Source organism: Capricornis sumatraensis, chromosome 2 (genome assembly GCF_032405125.1).
Source record: "Capricornis sumatraensis isolate serow.1 chromosome 2, serow.2, whole genome shotgun sequence".
NCBI classification, from domain to species: domain Eukaryota; kingdom Metazoa; phylum Chordata; class Mammalia; order Artiodactyla; family Bovidae; genus Capricornis; species Capricornis sumatraensis.
In genome coordinates, this window is record NC_091070.1 from 109,889,630 (window position 1) to 109,912,880 (window position 23,251).

General features: G+C 47.3%; 2 protein-coding genes and 1 non-coding gene across 3 annotated transcripts; 2 read left to right on the plus strand and 1 right to left on the minus strand.

The window, feature by feature from the left end:
• The first annotated feature begins 11 nt into the window (after window positions 1-11).
• Window positions 12-11,854, plus strand: PFDN2 (prefoldin subunit 2). Its single transcript, XM_068966158.1, has 4 exons — window positions 12-95; window positions 10,651-10,739; window positions 10,841-10,964; window positions 11,569-11,854. The coding sequence occupies exons 1-4, from the start codon at window positions 21-23 to the stop codon at window positions 11,743-11,745; spliced, it is 465 nt and encodes a 154-aa protein (XP_068822259.1). The 5' UTR covers window positions 12-20; the 3' UTR covers window positions 11,746-11,854.
• On the plus strand, window positions 3,685-3,756 carry TRNAE-UUC (transfer RNA glutamic acid (anticodon UUC)). Its single transcript has one exon. It is a non-coding gene; the product is annotated as a tRNA-Glu (tRNA).
• A 324-nt stretch (window positions 11,855-12,178) lies between the features above and the next one.
• On the minus strand, window positions 12,179-13,854 carry KLHDC9 (kelch domain containing 9). The gene is made up of 4 exons (XM_068966759.1): window positions 13,334-13,854; window positions 12,902-13,061; window positions 12,612-12,810; window positions 12,179-12,345 (listed from the first exon to the last, which is right to left on the minus strand). Exons 1-4 carry the CDS (start codon window positions 13,852-13,854, stop codon window positions 12,179-12,181), a joined length of 1,047 nt encoding a protein of 348 aa, XP_068822860.1.
• Between the last annotated feature and the right edge of the window lie 9,397 nt (window positions 13,855-23,251).

Here is a 23,251-nt window from a genome sequence, read left to right on the forward strand (position 1 = left end):
AAGCCTAGCAAGCGGTGAAGATGGCGGAGAACGGCGGTCGCGCCGGCAAGAGCGGCGGGAGCGGCACGGGGAAGGGGGCGGTGTCTGCAGAGCAGGTGAGGACCAGGGAACGTGAAGTAGGGCGAGCTGGCTGGGTCCAGAGTCGTTGTGAGAGGAGGGGGGAAAGCCTGTGGCTGTGCAGACCTTTACTCAGTCCCGCATTTGCGTGGCCATCCAGAGAGGGGAGGGTCCTTCGAGAAGCTAGCCGAGCCCCCGGGGAGAGAGTAGGCGGATTGGTGGGTGAGGGCCACGCCCCCTCGGAGGGTTGGGTGAGCTTAGGCGAGAGAACGTCTGGGGGAAGCAGGGGCTGGGAGGATGCGCAGGTCCGAGGAAAAATGGGTGGCCACTTTCCCCACTTTGCCTCCGCACCTTGGAACAGGATATAGCTAGGTGAGGTAGGTCATGACGAGTCCTAGGGGGTTAGTCGACGGACGGATAATGGAGTCTGTTACTTGACCCTGAAGCCACGCTGAAAATCGTCGTCACTGCAGAGCCACGTGACTCTCATACTCGAACAGTCTAGTGTTTCATACTGTTTTGAGAGTCATTACTGGATTGAATTTAGACACCAGAAATCCTTTACTAAAAATTTGAGCGTGCATTTCTCCCAGTGCCTAGCACCGGGAAACGTTAGATAAGTTAATCAGAAGGCCGTTTGTGGCTTGGGAACCGTGGTTTGCTGATAGTGGGGCTAGTGTTTGTTAACGGGTGGAAAGAAATCCGTGTAATAGGAAAACGTAATTAAAACAATAGCTCTTTTAATTATAGGTTTGTCTATCAGTTATTTGTTGAACAGTTACTGTAGGCAGAGGTATTCTGCATAAAGATTTTAAAAACTGACTCCTGCAATCAAAGAGCTTTTAGTCTGGTGAGAAAAATAAGACATACAGAAAATGCTAATATGAGGCAGAAGTATATGTATGAGAGAGATGAAATGTTATGGAATTTGGGGGGAGGGGAGAACAGTTTTTAGACAATGTATACAGTGTTTTGCACAGTGATATAAAACAAAATATACTGTGTGCTTCAGTTCAGTCGCTCAGTCGTGTGACACTTTGCAACCCCATGGACTGCAGCATGCCAGGCCACCCTGTCCATTACCAACTCCCAGAGTTTACTCAAACTCCTGTCCATTGAGTCGGTGATGCCATCCAGCCATGTCATCCTCTGTCGTCCCCCTTCTCCTGCCTTCAATCTTTCCCAGCATCAGGGTCTTTTCAAATGAGTCAGCTCTTCGCATCAGGTGGCCAAAGTACCTGATGTGCATAATAAATGTTAATTATTTTGTTTTGTAAAAAAGATCATCTTTCAGCTCAGTTCTAAAGGATGAGAGAAGTTAGTCAAGCAAAGAAGAAACTGGAGGATTTTCTAGGTAGAGGGAATAATGTGTTTAAAAACACTGTGGCATGAAACTTCCTGATATGTTTGGGATGCAGATGGACTTAAAGTTTGGAATGGATTACTGCAAGACTTGAAAGTGGAGGAAAGGGGACAAAAGAGGAATCTTGGATGTCCTTCAGGTTTCTGCCTTGGATGGTGCCTTTAGGGAATGTAGGAAGATGTACAGGTTTGGGGGGAAAATAAGTTTGAACTTGAGTTTCTTGTGGGACATACAGGTAGAGACATTTAGTAGATAGTTTGATTCATAATGTCAGGTTACAGAAAGAAATCTGAATTGGAGATACAGAGAATTACACATTTATGAATGGTAGATAAAGCCATGGTTGTGGGTGAAATCACCTAAGGTTTGTACAGAAAGTGAAAAAAGGAGTAGAATACAGTGAAACCAGTTTTAAGGGATGATAGAGAAAAAGAGGCTGTCAGAACAGACTGAAGAATTGTGGTAATTGAGTTCTGAGGCTGTCCTTGCTTAACATTCTCTGACCTTTGTTTGTGTTCCATACAGAACACTGGGTAAACAGTATTTATCACTGCTTCAAATCTGAGCCATATAGACAGGATGGAGGCAAGTGGCACATTGTGCTGGGCGCTTTACTTGTTTTATCTTCTGTTACTTAATTACTGCCATTTGAAGTAGCAGTGTTGTCCTCAGAATGTTTGAGTTTCGGAGGCTTTAACTTACTCAGACTGGGAGAGTTTTTAATTGAGGGACTTGAGAATCAGACCTATTTTTTCCTGCTTATACCATGATCCTATTAGAGATATTTGAGCTGAGCCTGAAGGATTGGATAAATTTGAACAGATGGCAGTAGAAACAGAATATAGAGAATAGGGTAAGAGGAGATTTAGAGAAAGTATAGATTGACATGAAGTGCAGTGACTACTTTGTTTAGCTAAATCATGAGTTATAAGTTATAAAGATATAATCCTTAAAGTATACTGAGTCTTTGCATGGCAAAGAATTCAGGACTTTTTAATGTAAGCAGTGAAGAACTCATAGAAGGATAAATGTTATACCATTGATTTTTTTTTATTATTACATAAAATAATACACATTCATTGTAGAAAACACAAGAAAAAGTACAAGATAAATAAATTACCCATGGCCCTACTATCCAGAGATAACTATTCTTACCATTTTGAAATGTATCCTTTGAGAGGTTTTCCCCCCTTCTTTATGTTTTTGTACATGTGTATTTTACACATTTGCATCTTTAATTTTATGTAGTATTCTAAATATAGTTATTTGCTATTGCATAATCTGCTTTTAAGCTTAATACTATATCATGAATATTTTTCTGTGTCATCCAAGTGCTAGAAGAATTAAATTAGCAACAATGTATAGGATGGATTTGGAGAGTCCAAAAATGGGGAGATAATCTAAAAGACTGTTGCAGTACGTCAGACAAGAGGTAATGAGGCCTTAAATTGGCATGATCAATGTCAGTAAGCCTAAGAAAAATTGCTAAGGTAGAGGCAATAAATTTGGCAGTTGATGGGATAAGAGTGTGTTCAAAAATGAAACCAGGGTTTCCTACCAGTCTAGAGTTGTGTCATTAGCAGAAAGAGGGAGACAAGAAGAAGAGCAGTTTAAAATGGAGTAAAAGGACTTCTCCCTGGTGGTCCAGGGCTTAAGACTCTGAGCTTCCAGTGCAGGCCGTGTGGGTCTGAACCATGGTCAGGGAACTAGGATCCCCCTGTTTGAGTTGCCAGAAAAGGGGAAAAAAAAAAAAGGAGTAAAAGAAGGTTCAGCTTTGAATGACCTGAGTTTAAGGTATCTATAGGACATTTAGGTGGGGCTGTTTTATAATAGCAGGTACTGTTTATTGAGAATCTGTTGTATGTTGGGTAATGTCCTAAGTCCTTGATGTAATTAATGAATCCTCTGAAGGCAATGGCACCCCACTCCAGTACTCTTGCCTGGAAAATCCCATGGATGGAGGAGCCTGGTAGGTTGCAGTCCATGGGGTCGCTAAGGGTCGGACACGACTGAGCGACTTCACTTTCACTTTTCACTTTCATGCATTGGAGAAGGAAATGGCAACCCACTCCAGTGTTCTTGCCTGGAGAATCCCAGGGACAGGGGAGCCTGGTGGGCTGCCATCTATGGAGTTGCACAGAGTCAGACACGACTGAAGTGACTTAGCAGCAGCAGCAGTAGCAGCAGCACAACATTATATGAGATAGATACCTATAATTTTTTGGTGAAAAAACTTAGATTCAAAAAAGACATGACTTGGGAATTCTCTGATGGTCCAGTGGTTAGGACTTGGTGCTTTCCCTGCCATGGCCCAGGTTCGATCCCTGGTCAGGGAACTAAGATTCCACAAGCCTCATGGTGTGGCCAAACATTTAAATAAATAAAGTGAATTAGGAGGTGAGGAAGTGGAGGCAGTGAGTATAGACTGGTCCTAAAAACTTTGATGAAGAGAAAGGATGAGAATCATCATTTGATAAGCTCAGAAAAATTTTTAGAGTTGAATATGTTTGCCTGGAGAATCCCCATGGACAGAGGCACCTGGCAGGCTATAGTCCAGGGAATCACAGAGTCAGATGTGACTGTGCAACTAAGCGCACAGCACATGTTAGTCAGAAAAGGGGGCACTGAACTAAAAAGAAGATACTAAGTGCAGTGACAGCCCAGAAAATGCTTTTCCAGATGCATCCAGTCATAATTCTCTACCTCTTTTATTATTCCATTAAACCCAGTAAGAGTAAATATCATGTAGATAAGACCTTGGGGTGATAAATATAATGATTATAGATTTTCCCCATACTTATCAAAACTATATGGTATCAAACAAAAAAGAAAGAAAACAAAAATAAATCAAATGGAAATAGTTTGACTCATTAAGAGATTATTATGTTACAAGCCAGGAATAATACATTAATAGAAAATGAATTCTTAGAGTTAGACCATGGTAAAAGTAGCAGTCCTGCAGTCCACTGTGTTATTTTATCCACCCCCACATTCCACCAGCCTTGGTTTCATGATCTGTATTTTACAGAAGGTAAAATGTCTTATAATGAAGGTACATGTCTTATAATGTTTTTTGTTGCTTTTGTTGTTTGTTTTAGAATTAAATGAAATAAAGAGTCCAGCAAAGTACCTGGCACATAATAATGCACCCTTACTGTGCAAACTGTGGTGGAAGGAAGGCAGGTTATTGTAGGGCTATAAAAAATACAGGTGTTTTAAAAGAAGTTATATTTACATATTTTAAATTTTCAAAGAAGATAACAATAAAGTTTAGAGGTAGCCAGTATGATGGAAAATAAAGAACATAGTATGTGAAAATAGAAAAAGTTTTCTATCAAAAAGTGTAATAAATTGATAGGTGCTTATATGTGAGTACATACAAGGAGTTATTATGGGGCGAGGGGGTGGCAAGAACTGTTTCCTAGAAGAATCTATGTTGAAACGTGAAGAACAAATTAGAGTTAGGCAGAGACAAATGCGATGAGAAAGGTTTGGGTAAGTGTACTCCTTGGAAGAAAAGTTATGACCAACCTAGATAGTATATTCAAAAGCAGAGACATTACTTTGCTGACTAAGGCCCGTCTAGTCAAGGCTATGGTTTTTCCTTCGGTCATGTGTGGATGTGAGAGTTGGACTGTGAAGAAGGCTGAGCGCTGAAGAATTGATGCTTTTGAACTGTGGTGTTAGAGAAGACTCTTGAGAGCCCCTTGGACTGCAAGGAGATCCAACCAGTCCATTCTGAAGGAGATCAGCCCTGGGATTTCTTTGGAAGGAATGATGCTAAAGCTCCAGTACTTTGGACATCTCATGTGAAGAGTTGACTTACTGGAAAAGACTCTGATGCTGGGGGGGGATTGGGGGCAGGAGGAGAAGGGGATGACCAAGGATGAGATGGCTGGATGGCATCACTGACTCGATGGACGTGAGTCTGAGTGAACTCCGGGAGTTGGTGATGGACAGGGAGGCCTGGTGTGCTGTGATTCATGGGGTCGCAAAGAGTCGGACACGACTGAGCAACTGAACTGAACTGAACTAGGTAGGGTGTGGATTCTCTGCAAATGCCTGAAGGTAAATGATAGGGGAATTGCAAGTGGTTCTTGCAATGGGCTTCCCTGGTGGCTCACAGGGTAAAGAATCTGCCTGCAGTACGGGAGACCTGATACGGCTGAGTGTTAAGAGGTGAGAGGACTGATTGCAAGAAGTAGCAAGGACCAGGCCTGTAGGACTTTTTTTCTGCTGTCTTCAGGAGTTTGGGTTTTATCCCGTGAGCAGTGGGAATAATTGAAGGTTTAGGCATAGGATGGTTAGATTTAAATTTAAGGTTACTTGTGCTGAAGTGTGGGGAATGGATTGAAGGAGGCAAGTGTGGAACTCACCTAGGAGGCTCCGTAGTACAGATGAGAGATGATAGTGGATGGATTTGAGGTATTCAGTAGATGGATATGATTTAGAAGTTAATTGAGGGTGGATAGTGAGTTGAGGATGATTCCAAGGCTTCTGGAATTAAGAGCTCTTCCTGCTCTAAAAACTACTAAATTAACATAGGTAATATAAGCTACCTCGTGACATTGCTGTTAGCACTGTAAAGTCATCTGGTCATCTTGGAGAAGTTTATAGCAACATACAGTAGAATTTATAATAATGTTAATACCCTTTTGACTCAGTCTTACTTAGGGGAGTATGATTCAAGAGAAATGACCGTAAAGTTTTTGTACTGTTTGTCCAGATATGTAAAATTAGTGCTATTTATTACAGAAAAATTGGAAATAACCTAAATGTCCCAACAAGAGAATAGTTAGATGGTTTATGTATTAAAAGAAATTATCAATAAGGTTTAAATGCTATATAGCCCTTAAAAATTAGAATACCATGTCCTGTAGATGAGTACATAAAATGTCACACACACATATATACACACACAGGAGAATATTATTCACTTGTAAAAAAGAAGGAAATTCTGCTATTTGTGACAAAATGAATGAACCCTGAAGGTATTATGTTCAGTGAAAATAAGTCAAAGACAGAAAAGTACTTAATGATCTCATTTATATGTGGAATAAAAAACACAAAATTGAACTCATAGGAACAGAATAGATTGGTGCTTTGGAGTGCGAAGAGGGGGAATGAGTGAAGGGGGGGTCAAAAGGTAACAAAATTGGAGTTATAACATGAATGAGTTCTGGGGATCTAATGTATAGCATGACAACTGTGGTTAACAGTACTGTGTTGTATACTTCAAAGTTGCTGTGAGCAGAAATCTTAAAAGTTCTCATCACAGAAGTAACTGTGAGGTGATGGATATTTTAACCAATATTATTGTGCTAATCATTTCCAAATATATATATAAAATCATAATGTTATATACCTTAAACTTACACAGTGCTCTGTGTGAATTATCTTTGTTTTGGGGAGCACTGTGTGTCTTGTGGGAGCTTAGTTCCCCAAACAGGGATCAAACCCAGGACCCCTGCAGTGGAAGCTGAATCCTAACCACTGGTTTACCAGGGAAGTCTCCTATCAATTATATTTGAAGAAAACTGGGAACAAACAAAAAAAGATGATCATGTCCTGTAAAATTATTTCTACATGCCAGTTATGAGAATGTGAGCGCTCTGTATAGTTGTCAGGCTTGAAGTTACTTTAGAATAGGAACAGTAGGGACTTCCCTGGTGATCCAGTGGTTTGCACTCTGCCTTTGCATTACAGCGGTTGTGGGTTAGATTCCTGATCAGGAAACTAACATCCTGCTACACCTCACGGCCAAAAAAAAAGGAAAAAGAGTTGGTATTTGGATTCTTTTTCAGGAGGAGTGTTTATGTGAGAGATGATTTAATAGGGCTGAGGGAGTCAACAGTGGCCTGGCCATCTCTGCTTATTCTAGGGTTGTTAAGTATAGGGTTGAAATATAGTATTGTTAATCAGCAAGAATGTTTGAAGAAAAGTTGGAATTAAAAAAAATTTCTTTGCCTTTAGTGGTGTTAAACTGGTGGTTGAAAAGTAGATTCCTACTAATTATTATACTAAAGAAAATAATTTCAGGTCTCAGAAATTTTAGACATTTAAGCTGATTTCATTAATGTATATTATACATTATACAACAATACAAAAACAATACAAAAAAAATTGTTGTTATACAACAATACAAAATATTATACAACATATATCCAGAAGAATGGCTATCATTCAGATGCTAGGAGGGCATCTGGAATCTAGCTTAGTTGTGAAATTTTCTTAGATGAAAGTATTTTGAAGTTACATTGACAGTGGAGAAAATGCTAATTATAAATGGAATAGTTTCGATATAGGTAATGAAGGTGAAGGAAAAACAGCTTGTAGATGAGTGAGATTTCCGACACATCTGCTGAAGTGAGTGGATGAAGCAGATTGAGATGAGAGGATGGTGGCTTGGAGAGGGAAACAAGCTGCTGGAATGACAAGTTCCTCACCAAATCTATTCCTTCATTCATTGGGCCTTAGAAGGGTGCAGAGGTGGTACGCACAGCATGATACTAGCTGCATATGAATCTTGCAGAGAGAGAGCTAGAAAGAAGGGATCCTAGTAAAGATGAGGTGCTTAGTCATCGATGGCAGTGAGCATGGAGATGATGGAAGGGACCGTGAGAGATTTGTAATGGTTTGAATGAGTGGGCCTGTTGCTCTCAGCTGACCATGAGGGTCCAAGGGACATTCCGTTCGGAGAGAGGTCATGATGGTAACTAATGTACTTCACTGCTTACAAAACTGTTCCACATTCATTCATTCATGTGATAGAACAGCCCTGTGAAGTAGGTATCACCTGCATATCACAGGTAAGAAAACTAGGCTCAGAGAGATTAACCCAGTGGTTTTCAGTTCTGGCTGCACATCAGAATTTCATGGGAGATCTTCTCTGAAATACTGAGGCCGGAGCCTCACTCCCAGTGGCTGTGTAGCTGCTCTGAGGTTCCACTATTCATGCTTTAAAACTGGTCCCCTGATGCTCACTTGTAGCCAGGGTTAAACGAATAGGGCTAAAACTGTCACAGTTCCTAGAACCAATATGTGACAGAGACAAAACCGGAAACCTAGTCTTTTGCCTTTCGTCTGCTATTTCTTTCCAAATACAGTCAGCAGAGCGCTATACTAGATGTGTTGCTGCCGGTGGTATTAGTACCCAGGCTGACTTTCAGTCTGTTTTAATTCTCTGCTCAGTTTCTGGGGAAGCAGCTGGTCGTAATCACTTCTCTGGGCCTTTAAGTATGTTATTATGCTTCTTTTGCACCACTACCCACCCCGCCCTCACCCCCAGTTTCTTCAGGCTTCAGTTAAGGCATTCTCTCTCCAGAAACCTATTATCAGTTAGGATTTACAGGCTGCAGATATGGGCTTTGGGCCACTTATTTTTTTAAAGGACTGTTTTAGAAGGATGGTGGTAGAACTGAACACAGACTTGAACATAGTGAAAAGACACATTACTCATCTAGGCCACACAAAGTCCAAGAGCTAGGGCAGCTTCAGGGATTTCAGGAAAGGAATAGAGGATAATCTTTACAGGACAATGGTCAGTGTTGGGGCTTCCCTGGGGGCTCAGATGGTAAAGAATTTGTCTGCAATGCAGGAGACACAGGAAATGGTGGTTCGTTACCTGGGCCGGGAAGATTCCCTGGAGGAGGAAATGGCAACTCACTCCAGTATTCTTGCCTGGAAAATCGCATAGACAGAAGAGCCTGCTGGGCTACAGTCCATCAGGTCGCAAAATATCAGAGGCGACTGAATACTCACATAGGTGTCTTAGCTCCAGCTGCATTTTGTACTTGTTGTCTCTCCTGTAGAGAGACTCTAGTATAGAACAGGTTACTGTCCCTGTGGTCAGGGAGCAAGGGTCCTGTAATTAGTAGCCCCACAAGAACCCCAGTTAATTAGGAGGGGCAGATCCCTAATGAGAGGGATGCTGGGCAGACCCAAACAAGAACTACTCACTACAAAGCCTTTCCTTTACCTGCAAGTTTAAGCTCCCCTGTAGGTGTTCAGTAGCTCTCCATTTCCATTCTTACAACAAATGCCTCAGTTCAGTTCAGTCGCTCAGTCGTGTCAGACTCTTTGCGACCCCATGAATCGCAGCATGCCAGGCCTCCCTGTCTATCCCCATCTCCCAGAGTTCACCCAAACTTATGTGCATCGAGTTGGTGATGCCATCCAGCCATCTCATCCTCTGTCGTCCCCTTCTCCTCCTGCCCCCAAGCCCTTCCAGCATCAGAGTCTTTTCCAGTGAGTCAACTCTTCGCATCAGGTGGCCAAACTATTGAAGTTTCAGCTTCAGCATCAGTCCTTCCAATGAACACCCAGGACTGGTCTCCTTTAGGATGGACTGGTTGGATCTCCTTGCGGTCCAAGGGACTCACAAGAGTCTTCTCCAACACCACAGTTCAAAAGCATCAGTTCTTCGGCACTCAGCTTTCTTCCATCCAACTCTCACATCCAAACATGACCACTGGAAAAACCATAGCCTTGACTAGACGAACCTTTGTTGGCAAAGTAATGTCTCTGCTTTTTAATGTGGTGTCTAGGTTGGTCATAACTTTCCTTGCAAGGAGTAAGAAATTAAAAATTTCCTGGCTGCAATCACCATCTGCAGTGATTTTGGAGCCCCAGAAAATAAAGTCTGACAGTTTCTACTGTTTCCCCATCTGTTTCCCATGAAGTGATGGGACCAGATGCCATGATCTTAGTTTTCTGAATGTTGAGCTTTAAGCCAACTTTTTCACTGTCTTCTTTCACTTTCATCAAGAGGCTAACAAATGCCTAGGCCTCACCAAACTAAGTTGCAAGTTGGCCTAGCCACTTAGCTGGCACTCGGTGTTGGTTGAATGGAGTTCCAGACAGACATAAGTTACAAATTGCAGACCATGTTGTATTCCTTTTGCCAGGTAGGTGCCTACTACTGCATCTTTGTAAAGCCTGCCATGCTGTGTTGTATGTTGTTCAGTGGCTAAGTCATGTCCAACTCTTTGCGACACCATGGACTCCAGAGTGCCAGGCTTCTCTCTCCTCTAGTGTTTCCTGGAGTTTGCTCAGATTAATTTTCATTGAGTTGGTGATGCTGTCTAACCATCTCATCCACTGCGGTCCTCTTCTCCTTTTGCCTTCAATCTTTCCTAGTGTCAGGGTCTTTTCCAGTCAGTCGGTTGTATGTTGACCCTCTGCCATTTCCACTGCCCCTCTCTCACCTTATCTCTTTCTCATCTTCTTAGGTAATTGCTGGCTTCAACCGTCTTAGGCAGGAACAGCGGGGCCTGGCATCCAAAGCAGCTGAGCTGGAGATGGAATTGAATGAGCACAGGTGAGGAGCAAACAGTAGGAGAGTTGGAAGGGCCGCTTTGTACGAGGGTTGCAGCAGAGTGGGACTGAGTTCTCAGACCTTGCTTTGTCCTCCTGCCTCAGCCTAGTGATTGATACTCTGAAGGAGGTCGATGAAACCCGCAAGTGCTACCGCATGGTTGGAGGGGTGCTGGTGGAGCGGACCGTCAAAGAGGTGCTGCCTGCCCTGGAGAACAACAAGGAGCAGGTGAGCAAGAATCCCCATGTAGATGCTCTGAGCAACCAAGGCGTAAGGAAGGGGAGGCTCGGGCTTTAGGGAATGTGGGGAGGAAAGCGTGGGTAGGGACTCACATTGAAGACAGCATAAATAGCCTGTTGGCCTATGCTCTTTATGTTATGCTAAGTCTAACTCCTTAGACAAAGGAGTTGCTGACTGTGCCTCTCACCATGGGCTCTGTGACCTGGCTGAGCTGGGAGAAGGAAGGTGGTTAGAGTGGAGTTTTTCACAGGGTAGTCCATGGGCACCTGCATCCAGATCACCTGGAGGACTGATTTAAAACGCAGCTTCCCAGACCCTCTCCTGTACCCACTGATTCAAAACTGCTGGGGATGGGAGCCACGAAGAGCATTTTAAAAATAATCAGCCAAGGTGATTCTTATGTATACTAAAGTTTTTAAACCATTGTTTTAAAGAAAGGAATCCTTTTAGTGTCTGGGCTCTATTATTAATATTTGGTTAAAGATGAGGTTAGAGGTATCATCTGTCCTTCACTTCCCTCAACCACTGTCTATAACAGATGGGGGAAGGGAGTCCTGAAATCCTTACATAATCCCTGTTGCTTGCCCTCTAGATACAGAAGATCATTGAGACACTGACACAACAGCTTCAGGCAAAGGGAAAAGAACTAAATGAATTCCGGGAAAAGCACAACATTCGTCTCATGGGGGAAGATGAGAAGCCAGCAGCCAAGGAAAACTCAGAAGGCGCTGGTGCTAAGGCCAGCTCCGCTGGCGTGTTGGTCTCCTAGAAACCAAAGGCTTCTCTTTGTTTTCTACCCTGATTCCCACTTCTAATTTCTCCTTATTGTTATTATTATTTTCTCTGCTATTGTAATATTTTTTTGTTAATTAAATGTTTTGGTCAGAATGCGTAGCTCTAGCCTCAACCTTTCAACCCAATATGATGGGTAGAATTTGCATGGGGCATGGATAACCATATGATTTGTGGTTTTGGTTCTATCAGGTTAATGGCTCACAGTATCAGACTAGGTCTTATATTTTATCCTTTCCTTTGCAAATAAAGATGCATCTCCTTATTTACTTCCCTCCCCACCAAAAGATTCAGAGACAGTGTTGACTCTCAGGTTGCAATTTAATCAGCATTTGAAATGAAGATAGCTCTGTGATAATGCTTTGAGTTTGCAACAAAACAGGCTTGGCAGTGTATCTTGGCACTATTCTTTAGATAAAGATGTCTAGAATGCAAACCTGTGGACTAGCTGTCCTGCCATCCTCACCAAAACCCCCAACCAGGTAGAGCTGATCATTCCAAAGGCAGGTGCGATGGCCCACGCGTTTTAGTCCACGGTCGGCACAGGGGAAGTGGAACCACAGAGGAGGAGACTTTCCTGTTAGGCAAGGGCAGAGGGTGGTTATTGAGGCAGCAGCACTCTGGACCCCGTGGGGCTCAAGAAGACCAAAGCCTTGCTCATTGTTATTCTCCTCCCGTGATTTGCACGCCTCTCCAGAATTTTATATTCTGTGTATTCCTTTCAGTTGTCAACTAATTCTTCCTCCTCCCTACCCCTTTACTCCATCCTTAATTTCTCTGTAGTCTTCAGGTTCTCCTGTCTTCCCACCTTTTCCCCTTCTCAACCATTAAGCTGGCTCTTACGGGTATCATAGATGTAGAGGTCATTGCAGATGGTGTCTCTGGCTCTGTTCAAAGTCTCTCCACCGAATAGGACAGCAAAGGGACCAACCACAGAACATGAGTGATGGCGCAGGCCTCGAGGCCCCTGCCGGGACCCCTGCCCGCTGCTCACGAGCCTTGAAAGCTTTTCCATCAAATGGGGGGCAACAGGTGGTTCCTCCTTGAGGGAGAAAGAAGGGACGGACTGGAGGGATTTGGGCATCCAAAGTTTAGTCGCGTTCTACCCTTAGCGAGATGTGAGTAGACAATACCTGAATCTTCCCATGACTCCAATGCCCAGCTACTTCTGGTTCAGCTGAGTTGCAGCCCCCAAAGAGTAATAGCTGGTGACCTGGGTGGGGCCCAGGACTTTGGAGCAAAGCAGCACAGTGACCCGAGCGTGAAACAGTGTGGCAGCCTTCTTCCTTATAGCTGTGAAATTCAGGCCTGAGTTGGGTTTTTTGGAAAATGTAAGTGCTGTACACTGCCTTTTCCCCATTCCCCTCGCCAACGATTGAAGGGAGACATGGGAAAGGGCCACATGTGGTTAAGTTGAGATGAAAGGGAGTTAAACTCTTAGACATGGAAGGTTCCCAGGGAAGAATGGTGCTAGGGTGAGGATGTCAGATAAGCTGCCTGCGAATCTGTTTTTCCAGAGTGCAGGTGAAGGAAGGGTGAAAATTTTAGGGCAGAGGAGGTCATACCAATAGGTGCGGGCGCCTGGGTCCAGCCTTAACGTGTAGACGCTTCCGTAACGACGCTGAGTGCGGGTCCCGCCCTCCCGGCCTGCTACCCGCAGCTCTCGGTCGGAGATTCGGGTACAGGTGTGACTACTGAGGCCGGCGGGGGGGCAGCTGCCGGAGCCGGCGGTCCACTCCTCCCACACACCGCGGTCCGTGTCCAAAGCGGTCACAGTGGCCGAGCGGCGCGACCCGTCCCAGCCGCCCACCACGCAGAGCCAGCGACCGCCCACCGGCGCCGCGTCGTGGTGGCTGCGCCTCGGGCCGCCCCGTGCTGCCGCCCGCACGGCCTGGCCCCCAGCCGGATCGAAGACCACCGTTTCGCTGCTCGGCTCTCTCGCTCCTCCAGCTAGGAGACCCCCCACCAGATAGAACCGTCCCCGCAGTTCAGTGCATGAATGGAAGGCCCGCGCCATCAGCGGGTCCCGCGCCACCGGCCGCCAGGTCCAGCCCAAGCCCCGCGCCTCGCCCGCAGCCCCCGCCATGGGACTCGGTAGAGCCGAGCTGCGGGGTCGGCGGCCCGGAGCCTAGCTATATGGGGGCCCAAGCTTCTCCGGAACCGCCCCTACCGGAAGCCCCTCCAGGTCCCCACCTCAAGGCACCCGCTCTCTCCGCCGTCACCCAGCAACCGCTGCCGCAGCTGCAGCACGACGCTGCAAATTGAAGGTCGCAAAGCACTGGTTACCGTGGAGACAGGAGACCTGGGGCGCTACCGGGAAGCAGTGTTGTCACCATGGCAACAGGAGCTGTGCTAGGTCAATGAACATGAGTGTTGAACTCAGCCCGAGGAGAGCCAGTTCTTCAGAAAGACCCCTGTTGTTTAAGCTGCGAATTCACTTGGGGCTACGACGTTTCAGGTGCCGGTGTTGCTCAGCAAAGATTGAGGAGGAACCATGTCCTTTTGACTTTAGCGTACTTTGGGGGGTGGGGGGGTGGGGAACAGGCCTGCTACTAGGCATGCGGGATCTTAGTTCTCCGAAAGGGATCCGCAACAGGGATCCAACGTTCGCCCGAGGCAGTGGAAGCCTGGCGTCTTAACCACCGGACAGCCGGGGAAATTCGCTTTGGCATTTTCCTGATTGGTTCTGATTTCCCCAGGCATGAGTTAGGAAGAAGAGACAAAAGTCAGAGGGCAGACAGTGAAAGTAGACCAAGCACCGACCTGGGAGTCAGGAGACCTGGGTTCTGGTTCCAACTATATCCTGACTCTCAAGGTGATTGTTTTTCTCTAGGCCTCTTCTTTCTCATTTATAAAACTTATCTGGCTAATCTCTTAAAGTGAAAAGTGAAGTCGCTCAGTCGTGTCCGACTCTTTGCGACCCGTGGACTGTAGCCCACCAAGCTCCTCCGTCCATGGGATTCTCCAGGCAAGAATACTGGAGTGGGTTGCCATTTCCTTCTCCAATCTCTTAGTTGTATTACAAACCAGAGATCTGTGGCAAAGATCTGAAGGTCTTGACTGGGTGGGACAGCCCTTTCCTCTCTGGCCACTAGAGGGTAGTAGAGCCCAGTCTCAGGGTACTGTGCGGGGGGCGCGCGGGAGGGGGCGAGGGCGAGAGGGGAGATTGGGTTGGGGTGAGGGAAGAGACCTGGAACTTTGGAGAACTTTTCACTATTGAGTCCTAGGAAGAGTAATTCCTGATTTCATCTTGTCTCATGAACTCATACAGCACAAGGAAACAGGTACTGTGGCACTAGGAACTCAGAATTAAGAGCAGGGAGTTTCTCCTGATAAGATCCAGGGCAGAAGCTGCCCAGCCTTAGACGCTGGATAGAGGGGAGTGGGGGGAGGAGTGAGAAGAACAGACTCCTGCCCCTCCCTGGTATCGGCCTTTTATTCAAGCCAGGTCCCTGAGCTGCTTCTTAACTCCTCCCTGCAAGACCCAGTGAAGAATGAAGAGGCCCAGATCCACACTGACTAATTTTAGCTACAGGTGAAAATGCAGGCAGATTTCTACTTCCAGCATCGCTGAGGTGGGACAGAAACGGGCCTTGTGTCCACCGGGGCTGGGCTGTAAATGGGAGTGATGACTGCTTACTTTTGCCTTTGGTTTCTATAGCATCAGCTTGGTCCCCAGCATGTCCCAAAAACTGAGGCCTTAGAGAGTGACTCGAGCTACAGTAGGGAGGGAGGTATCATTCAGGGACAGCACAGCAGGGCTTTTCCCACTCCAGATCCTAACTTGTGGTCCTTAGAGAAAATAGCATGAAGAGGGTATGGGCAGGAAAGTATGAGGACCTGTTCCTTACCTATACCTTTAAGCTGAGACCCATTAGTAGCTTTGAAAGTCCCTGCCCACCCAACTATAGCTTTCCCTGATTTTGGCAAATGGGATCCTCAGTTTTTCAGATCGTGGTTAAAGAAAAAAAAATCATTACTAACATCCTTGGCTGAAATCTGAAAGTCAGTCTTTTCCCTAAGGCTTCTAACTGGCTAATCTCCCAAATGCTGAATTCAAATCTGTCCTAAGATTTCACTGAGGACCCCTAAGATTTCAGTGAGGAGCTGCCTTGGGGGTGGTGTCATTTTGCTTTAACCGTCCTGGCCTATATGCCCATTTTAGGCTCTTGCTTTTGCTTAAGTCTGTGGCGGTTCTGCCAGACTCATTTTCTGCCTCTCCTGGACAGAAGAGGGAACTCCCCACCCCAGGGGCCTTTCCAGCTCCTCTCTCCCAGCTTTGTTTTCCTTCTCCTCCCAGCTGCCACTCTGGGTCCTCAGCAGTCGGCATCTCACTTGAACGTGCAGCCTGAACCTCACGTGCTCCTTAGCTGTTCCCTGCCACTTCTGTACCTCTTCCAGTTCCACCTAGTAGTCAGAGGTGTCTGACATGTCCATTGGCATTCCAAACATAGACCTGGGGGAGGACTCCTTCCTCCCCTGGTTAGTCTGAATCAAGCCTGTATTTTGGAGGAAGGAAAAAAAAAAAAACCTGGAGAGGGGAAAAGAGGGGAAGAAGAAGGAGAGAAGAGAGGAAGAAAATAAACCAATTTGTACTTGTCTGACACACACTTGACACTCCAGGGCAGCATCAATGACTCCATCAATGGTAAAAACCTGAAAAGGTATTAAGATAAAGTATAGGGCACACCTGTGAGAGAATCATGAGAAATTAGGGAGAAGGGCTACCAGGGCTTCTCCTTCTCTGGACCTGCTTTCCACCTGCTAATAATATGCAGGGACAACCTCTGTCCAGGAGTAGGGGGAGGGGCTGATCATCCTGAAAGTCTCAGAATCCTGATGTGACCCTATGACTTCAGTCTCCTCAGCTGGCTATTTCTGGCAAGCAAGGAATCCCTGCAGCTCAGCTTTTTAGTCTCATATCTGTCCCAGCCTTAAATCTACACCCGCTTGTCTCAAACCTTCACAAAACTCTTAGTCTATCTTCACCTTTCCGTAACCCCATTTTCTGCCCCTGGAACCATCCCTGGTTCTCAGCATTGTCCGGTCACACAGAAAGCCAACAATTGGACCCTTGGGGTCTTAGTCACACTGTCAGGACCCTCTCAATTTCCTCTACCTACATCTCCCAGGCTGTCCTATCCTTCTGGCGGTCTCTCTGGCTCTCCCTTTTTTGTCCTCTGACCTTTCTGCATTTTTCCCACAGTTAATTCTGGCTAGTTGATTTCCTGTCCCCATGCCTTCTTGGCCCCACTGACTCAGCTCAGCCAGAATAAGGACATGGGCAGACAGAAGGCCGGAGGAACGACCGGGACAAGAGGCTTCAAGAGGCCAGATCTTGAGTCGTGACTGAGACGTGAGCTGAAAGGAGTTTGAGAGAAAAGCAGAACGGCAAGCAGACTTGGGGTGGAGGGGAGTGAGCATCAGGTGAGTTAGAGAATGATGGAGCGGTGGGGTCAGGATGGGGAAGAACCTGAGCCATGGTGATCCTGAGTAGGAAAGTATCAGTGGGTCATACTGAGTGGTGGAAATTGAGGGGGGAAGAGGGAAGTACCTGAGTGATCCCAGCAGTAAGTGTCTCTTTCGGTCTTTCTGCCTGTTTCAGATTTTGTCTCCGCTTGTTGTCCCTTTGAATTACCCCTCTTCGATAACTTGTGTGTTTCTCCCTCTGTTTCTTTGTCTCTCTAAGTTTCAGCCTGTATCACTGTGCCTTGAGGTCTCTCTCACCGTTTCTACTTTGTGTTTTTCCCTCTGGATCTCTGTCTTTTGTCCCCCTGCCCTCTCTCTGCTGCTGAACAGAGCCAACCATCTGACTTTTCTGCAGGGAGCTCTGGAACCTTGTAGGAGGGACCAGGTTTCTCCCCTTTGGCTGTATGCTAGAAATGTAGAAGCAGTCTGGGGTCCCTGGACACAGTCATAGGGTGTTGATCACTGACGAGGACCTAAGTGAGCTTCAGTATATGGGGCCTGTTCAGGGAGTCGGATTTCTCCACAGAGGACCTTCGAGTGTGGAGGCCTGGGCCCGGGGAGAGAAGCCGGCTAGAATGGGGCGATCAGACTCTAGTCCTTCTTCCTCTGCCTCTCCATATAGCCCATGGCCCAGCGCCTCCTGGTCTCACTGGTTATCCCGGGCAAGGGAGTCTTGCTCTCTTTCTTGATCCCCAGCCCTTCTTCTATGCTAATTCTAGAGTTGAAGGAAGAGCTGAGGTTCAGCAGGAGGGCTTTAAGATGAGGCTGGAGGGCAGTAACTCGGGATTTCTTCACAGACAGCCTTAAGTACTTGGAATGTGTGGTGGAAGATGCTCAGGAGAGAGTCAGGGGCATGGTCTGCCTGGGCTTCCTCTCTTGCTTCTCCTGCCACTGGGACTTACCTCCTCCTTCCTCAGCTCAAAAGCTCCCCGCCTGGCTATCTCCGGGACTGAAAACGGATGCAGGACAGCCCCGAGTCCCTGAGTGCAGCGGGAGCGAGACCAAGAACTAGTCCTGGTGCAGTGGGGCTCTGGGGGTGTCTTGGAACCTGAAGGACCCAGTCCCTGCTTTCCAGGACCAGGCCGGGCGAGAACCAGGGCACTTAGACTAGGGCCTCTCCACAGCTGCATGGCATCCTGGCCTCTGACCAGGGCAGCGTTGCCTGCCTGCTGAGTGCTGAGCATGGATGGTGGAAACAGGTGGAGCTGCAGGTCTGACGTAACTTTGGGTCCTGGTGTGGAGAGAAAGGGCTCCCGAGGTGGCACTAGTGGTAAAGAACCCAGCTGCCAGTGCCGGATGTAAGGGTCATAGGTTCCATCCCTGGGTTGGGAAGATCCCCTGGAGGAGGACATGGCAACTCACTCCAGTACTCTTGCCTGGAGAACCCCGCGGACAGAGGAACCTGGTGGGCTACAGTCCGTAGGGTCGCAAAGAGTCGGACATGACTGCAGTAACTTAGCACACACATGGGAAGGAGGGGATTCGAATTGAGGTGAGAGAAAGATGAGTACTCCTGGACCATATGGAAGGAGGACTCTGCTAACAAATGTCATCCTAAAATCCATCCTCCAATTGCAGGAATCCCCAGATCCTACCAGTTCCCCTGATTCCCACCTCCTGCTCATGTCCTCTCAGCTTCTGCCCCTCTCCTCTAACAACCGGCCTCTCCCCTTAGGCCCTTCCCTCCAATCTCCCTGGCCTTTCAGGCTTCCTGGGTCTCATGATGTTTTTCTCCATCCACAGCCCCATATTCTGCTCTGCAGCTGTCCTGCCACCCCCAGGACCTGGTCCTAGGGTGATGCTATATCTCAGGGCCTCAGAAGGCTTTCCTCTGGGGAAGCCAAGCTAGGTGGTGTCAGAAACGCAGGCTGATGGCTGGGAAGTGGCAGTCTCTTTGGTGCAGAGAGGAGCCACACCCTCAGTGTCTAAGCTGGGTACCTGGGACAAGTTTGAGAAACTAAGAGGCCAGATATTACCTGAAGATGCCCTGGTGGTATAGGCTCTGCAGGTGGGGCTGGTCCCTGGGGGCTGTCTGCATGTTTTCTAACCGGTGGGCTTTCTGGGAGGAGCCTGGTTCTTTCTGTGGTTGGGGGTGGGGACAGGGATGGGGAAAAGCAGGGAAGCACAGTTTGGGGCCATCACTAGAATCCATTCTCTCACCAGACTCTTTGGTCTCCACCTAAGCTTTGCCCTTTAAACCACTGCCATCTTTTCCTGCTCTTGTCAGCACTTGGAAGACTCTGATTTCCACAAGGGCTCCCACTCTTGTCCTTGGCCAGTCAGGACCTATTTCCAGAACCTTCCAAAAGTGCTAGCCCACCCAGAGACCAGGGCTTCCCCAGGGGCTCCACAGTAAAGAACCCGCCTGCCAATGTAGGAGACGTGGGTTCGATCGCTGGGTGAGGAAAAATGCCCTGGAGGAGGAAATGGCAACCCACTCCAGTATTGTTGCCTGGAAAATCTTATGGACAGGGGAGCCTGGCCGGCGACAGTCCATGGGGTCACAAGAGTCAGACATGACTGAGCGACTGGGCAGGAGCACCCAGAGACCAAAGAGTGTCAAAGAATGAAGGCCTCTCTCTCTTTACCCACACCGTGGTCCTTGATTCTGTGATTATGTATTTACAGAAGCTTGGGGAGGTCCTGGGATGAACGCAAGGAGGAGGGGGCTCTGCACACATCATCCTACTGAGAAACAGGACCCAAATTGGCCTTATGCTCAGCTACTTCCTCACTCAGCTTCAGGGCTTTTTAGGAACAAGCAAATCCAGCCCCCTAAGCTCTAAGGGATGTTGTTGGGCAACAGGAAAGTGTGGTTGTTGTTAGGCAACAGGAAAGGATGGGGCTGGGTGCTGGGGAATCAATGGACTTGCAGGATAGCCAGATAGGAACTGCACAGCACATGGCAATGTTTACAGGAAACCTCTTAGGAAGCAGGACGCCGTCATCCTGATACTGGGCACAGTGAAGCTTCAGCTGGAGGGGAGCAAAGGTGCTTTTCAGTGGAGGAAAAGCTGCCAGAGTATCGGGGTCACTGTCCAGCCTTCTGTGGGTGAAGAGAGTCCCAGGGAGGAGCAGGAAGAGGGATCTTGAAGCTTCTACTGGAAATAGCTTTGGTCCTGAGGGATGGAATCAAGTGCCCTATCAGTAATCTTCCACTACAGCCTCAGTTAACCCCCTGACACTTCTCTGTACAAATCGCAGAAACCAAGGCAGTGAATAGCTTAATTAGGAATAGCTTAATATCACACAAAGTAACAAAGCTGTATAGAAATGGTTTGTAGATATTTCGCCCACCCCCATGCTTCCAACTAGTTCTGCTCGGCTTTATTATCTGCTTTTGTCTCTCGCAAAGCCCAAGGGTCTCCCTGCCAACCTCTGACTCTGACCTGGGATCTCACCTCAGACAAACAGGATATTACTCACTAAGAGGCTCTCTCATCTCCTCCTTCCCCCAACCCAGCCTCCTAATACCCCACCTCCAGCCCCTCCCATCCTGACCCACTCCCTTCTTCCCCTGCTCACTCAATCTGACCCTCACTCTCACTCTTCTTCTCCCCCACACCACCCCACCCAGCCTTGGTCTTCCCTGACTCACCTCCAAGTCCCATTGACACAAACAAAAATTTCAGCACAACCCACTCCAACCGGTTTGGCTGAGGTGTGCAGCCTTCTGTGGAGACAGACACAGGTTACAAGCGGATGCTTGGACGCATTAGATGATGAACATCTGAAGTTAGACACACAGAAAAAGCTCTGGGCCTGGACATACAGAGACGTGCAGGGAACGCATGATGGAGGGATCTGGCATGCTACTATGCATCTGTCTCTCCTAACTGAGGGCTCCTTGAGGCAGGGACCATGTGTATCATGCATCTCTATCCTCTGCCTGTGGCCTGGCATGAGGAGGTGCTCACTAAATGTCTGTTGAATGAACTCAGGCATGCAGGCATGCCTGCAGTGATGCCACTAGAACAATACACATCCTGAGGAGGCCACCTTGACTTGAATTATTCCCATTCTTAGGGCTCAGAATGTGGGTGGGAGGAGGGTAGGTAGTGAGGCACGAGGAGAATGGGGATTCAATGAGGGAGAGAGAACAGAACTCAAGAGACCACGCACTTGTTGGCAAAGTCTTCTCCAAAAAACATTTCCTTCTGGCCCTAATCCTGGAATTTGCCTGTTGCAAGCTTCATCCCAGAAGAGTGCAGGCAAGGCCTAAGAATGAGGGCATGTTCCCCAAGAGCATGGCCTATGTGAAATATACAGGACTGAGGGCACAGCGGGAAGAGGGACTTGGAGGAGAAAGATCCCTACCTCCAGCAGAGGCCTGAAATGACTTCCTGGCCCAAGTGCTCCCTTTCAGGCCCAGTGGTAGCCTTAGTCCTCCTTCCAAGGCCACCTCTGGTGTTTACTAGGACCTCAACATACCCATGAGAAAATATTTGGCACAGCCTGGCTTTGACAGCCCTGGTAAGTCCAGCGGGAGCCCAGTGTTCCATCTGACTGGAACTGCAGGTGAGTGATTGAGGGTCCTAGACATCTTGACCGGCCACACCGTGGATGCACTGTGAACGGAAAAGGTCAAAGGGATATAGGGACTGGGTACCCACCTTGTGATCACCCTGCTTTCCCACCACTGTGCCTCAGTTTCTCCTGGGGTTTCCTGGACCAGGAGGGGTGCATCCGTGGGAAGGAAAGGAGCTCCTCTGAAATCGTGCGATAGGATCCGAAGTGTGATAATTATAATTATAAGACAGGGTGCTCCTCCCTCTTATTCCCCCCGGCTTTACCCCACCCCTGCCACTGTGGATCTCAAAGCAACATCGGGGTGGGGTTGCTCCCCTGGCACAGGTGAGTCCAGAAGAGGGGAAGGGGTTCACCCTGGCAGAGGTGGAGAGAAACAGGAACTTTGGCATTCCGCCTGGTCCTCGTGGGAAACAGTTCTCTAAGCAGAGGTCACTGCCATGAACATTGAGAGATTCGGGATCTAGAGCCCCTGGAGTCATGGTCCAGAGTTGGGCTTATGGTCCAGAGGCAGGGTTAAAGTCTGGGTCGGCTGATCAGGCTCAGGAGAGTCCGGATCTCCACTCCGTACCTGACCACCTTTTCTATCCATAATGTCATGCCTTCAACAAAAGTGCATCCAGCCCCCGTTAAGTGCTGTGGACTGTGCTAGCATGGACGATTGAGGCAAGATTACAAAACAAGCCTGACTTTCCAGGAGTTCACAGACTGCAGTTCTCACCCTGTCCCTCATTTAACACATTTACTGAATCCTTGGCACACAGCAGGCTTCAATCGATGCTTCTTGGATTGAAGCTTACAATTTAGTTAAGGAGATAAGATGTGCACAAATTAGGAGTACGCAAGCTATAATAAGGGGACTAGCAGCGGCTGAGGAAGAGCAGAAGGGAGAAAGATTAATTTTAGGTGGGAGGAACGGAGAAGGCTTCATGGAAGCTGTGGCACCTGAGGTCAGCTTTGAAAGATGAGTGACATTTTGACAGGTGGAATCAGGAGTGTCTTTGTGTATGTGTGTGTGAAATATTCTACATGAAATGACCCCCACCCCCGCACCTTGCTGTCCTTGACTCCTCCTGCCTGCCCCTCTCCAGACAAAAGATCCTGCTGCAAGATTTTAACCCGTATATATTTCCTCCTCTCTCCTGTCTGTCTGTCTGTATATATATATTTTAGCTCCAGTATGTCAGTGATCTTGTGCCTCCCCTTCCCTTTGTTTTCACGGAGTTGTTTGCCCCCTCCTCTGGCTATCCCAGATAGGTCAGTAAGGTTTCATGTAACTTGGCAGTTACATTATAGGCAACATGGAAATAGACGGTCTGACTGGTAAGAGTATACTTATAGGAATACAAGGACAGAGTATTTGAAATCGATTGTCCTTGCGAAGTCCAGCCATGTGGCTTTGTTCGTAACCATGGGGTAAATGGTTAAAGCAACCACAGAGATGGTGGAAAGGAGCCCCTTTCCGCTTCGGTGGTGCTGGTGCGGTG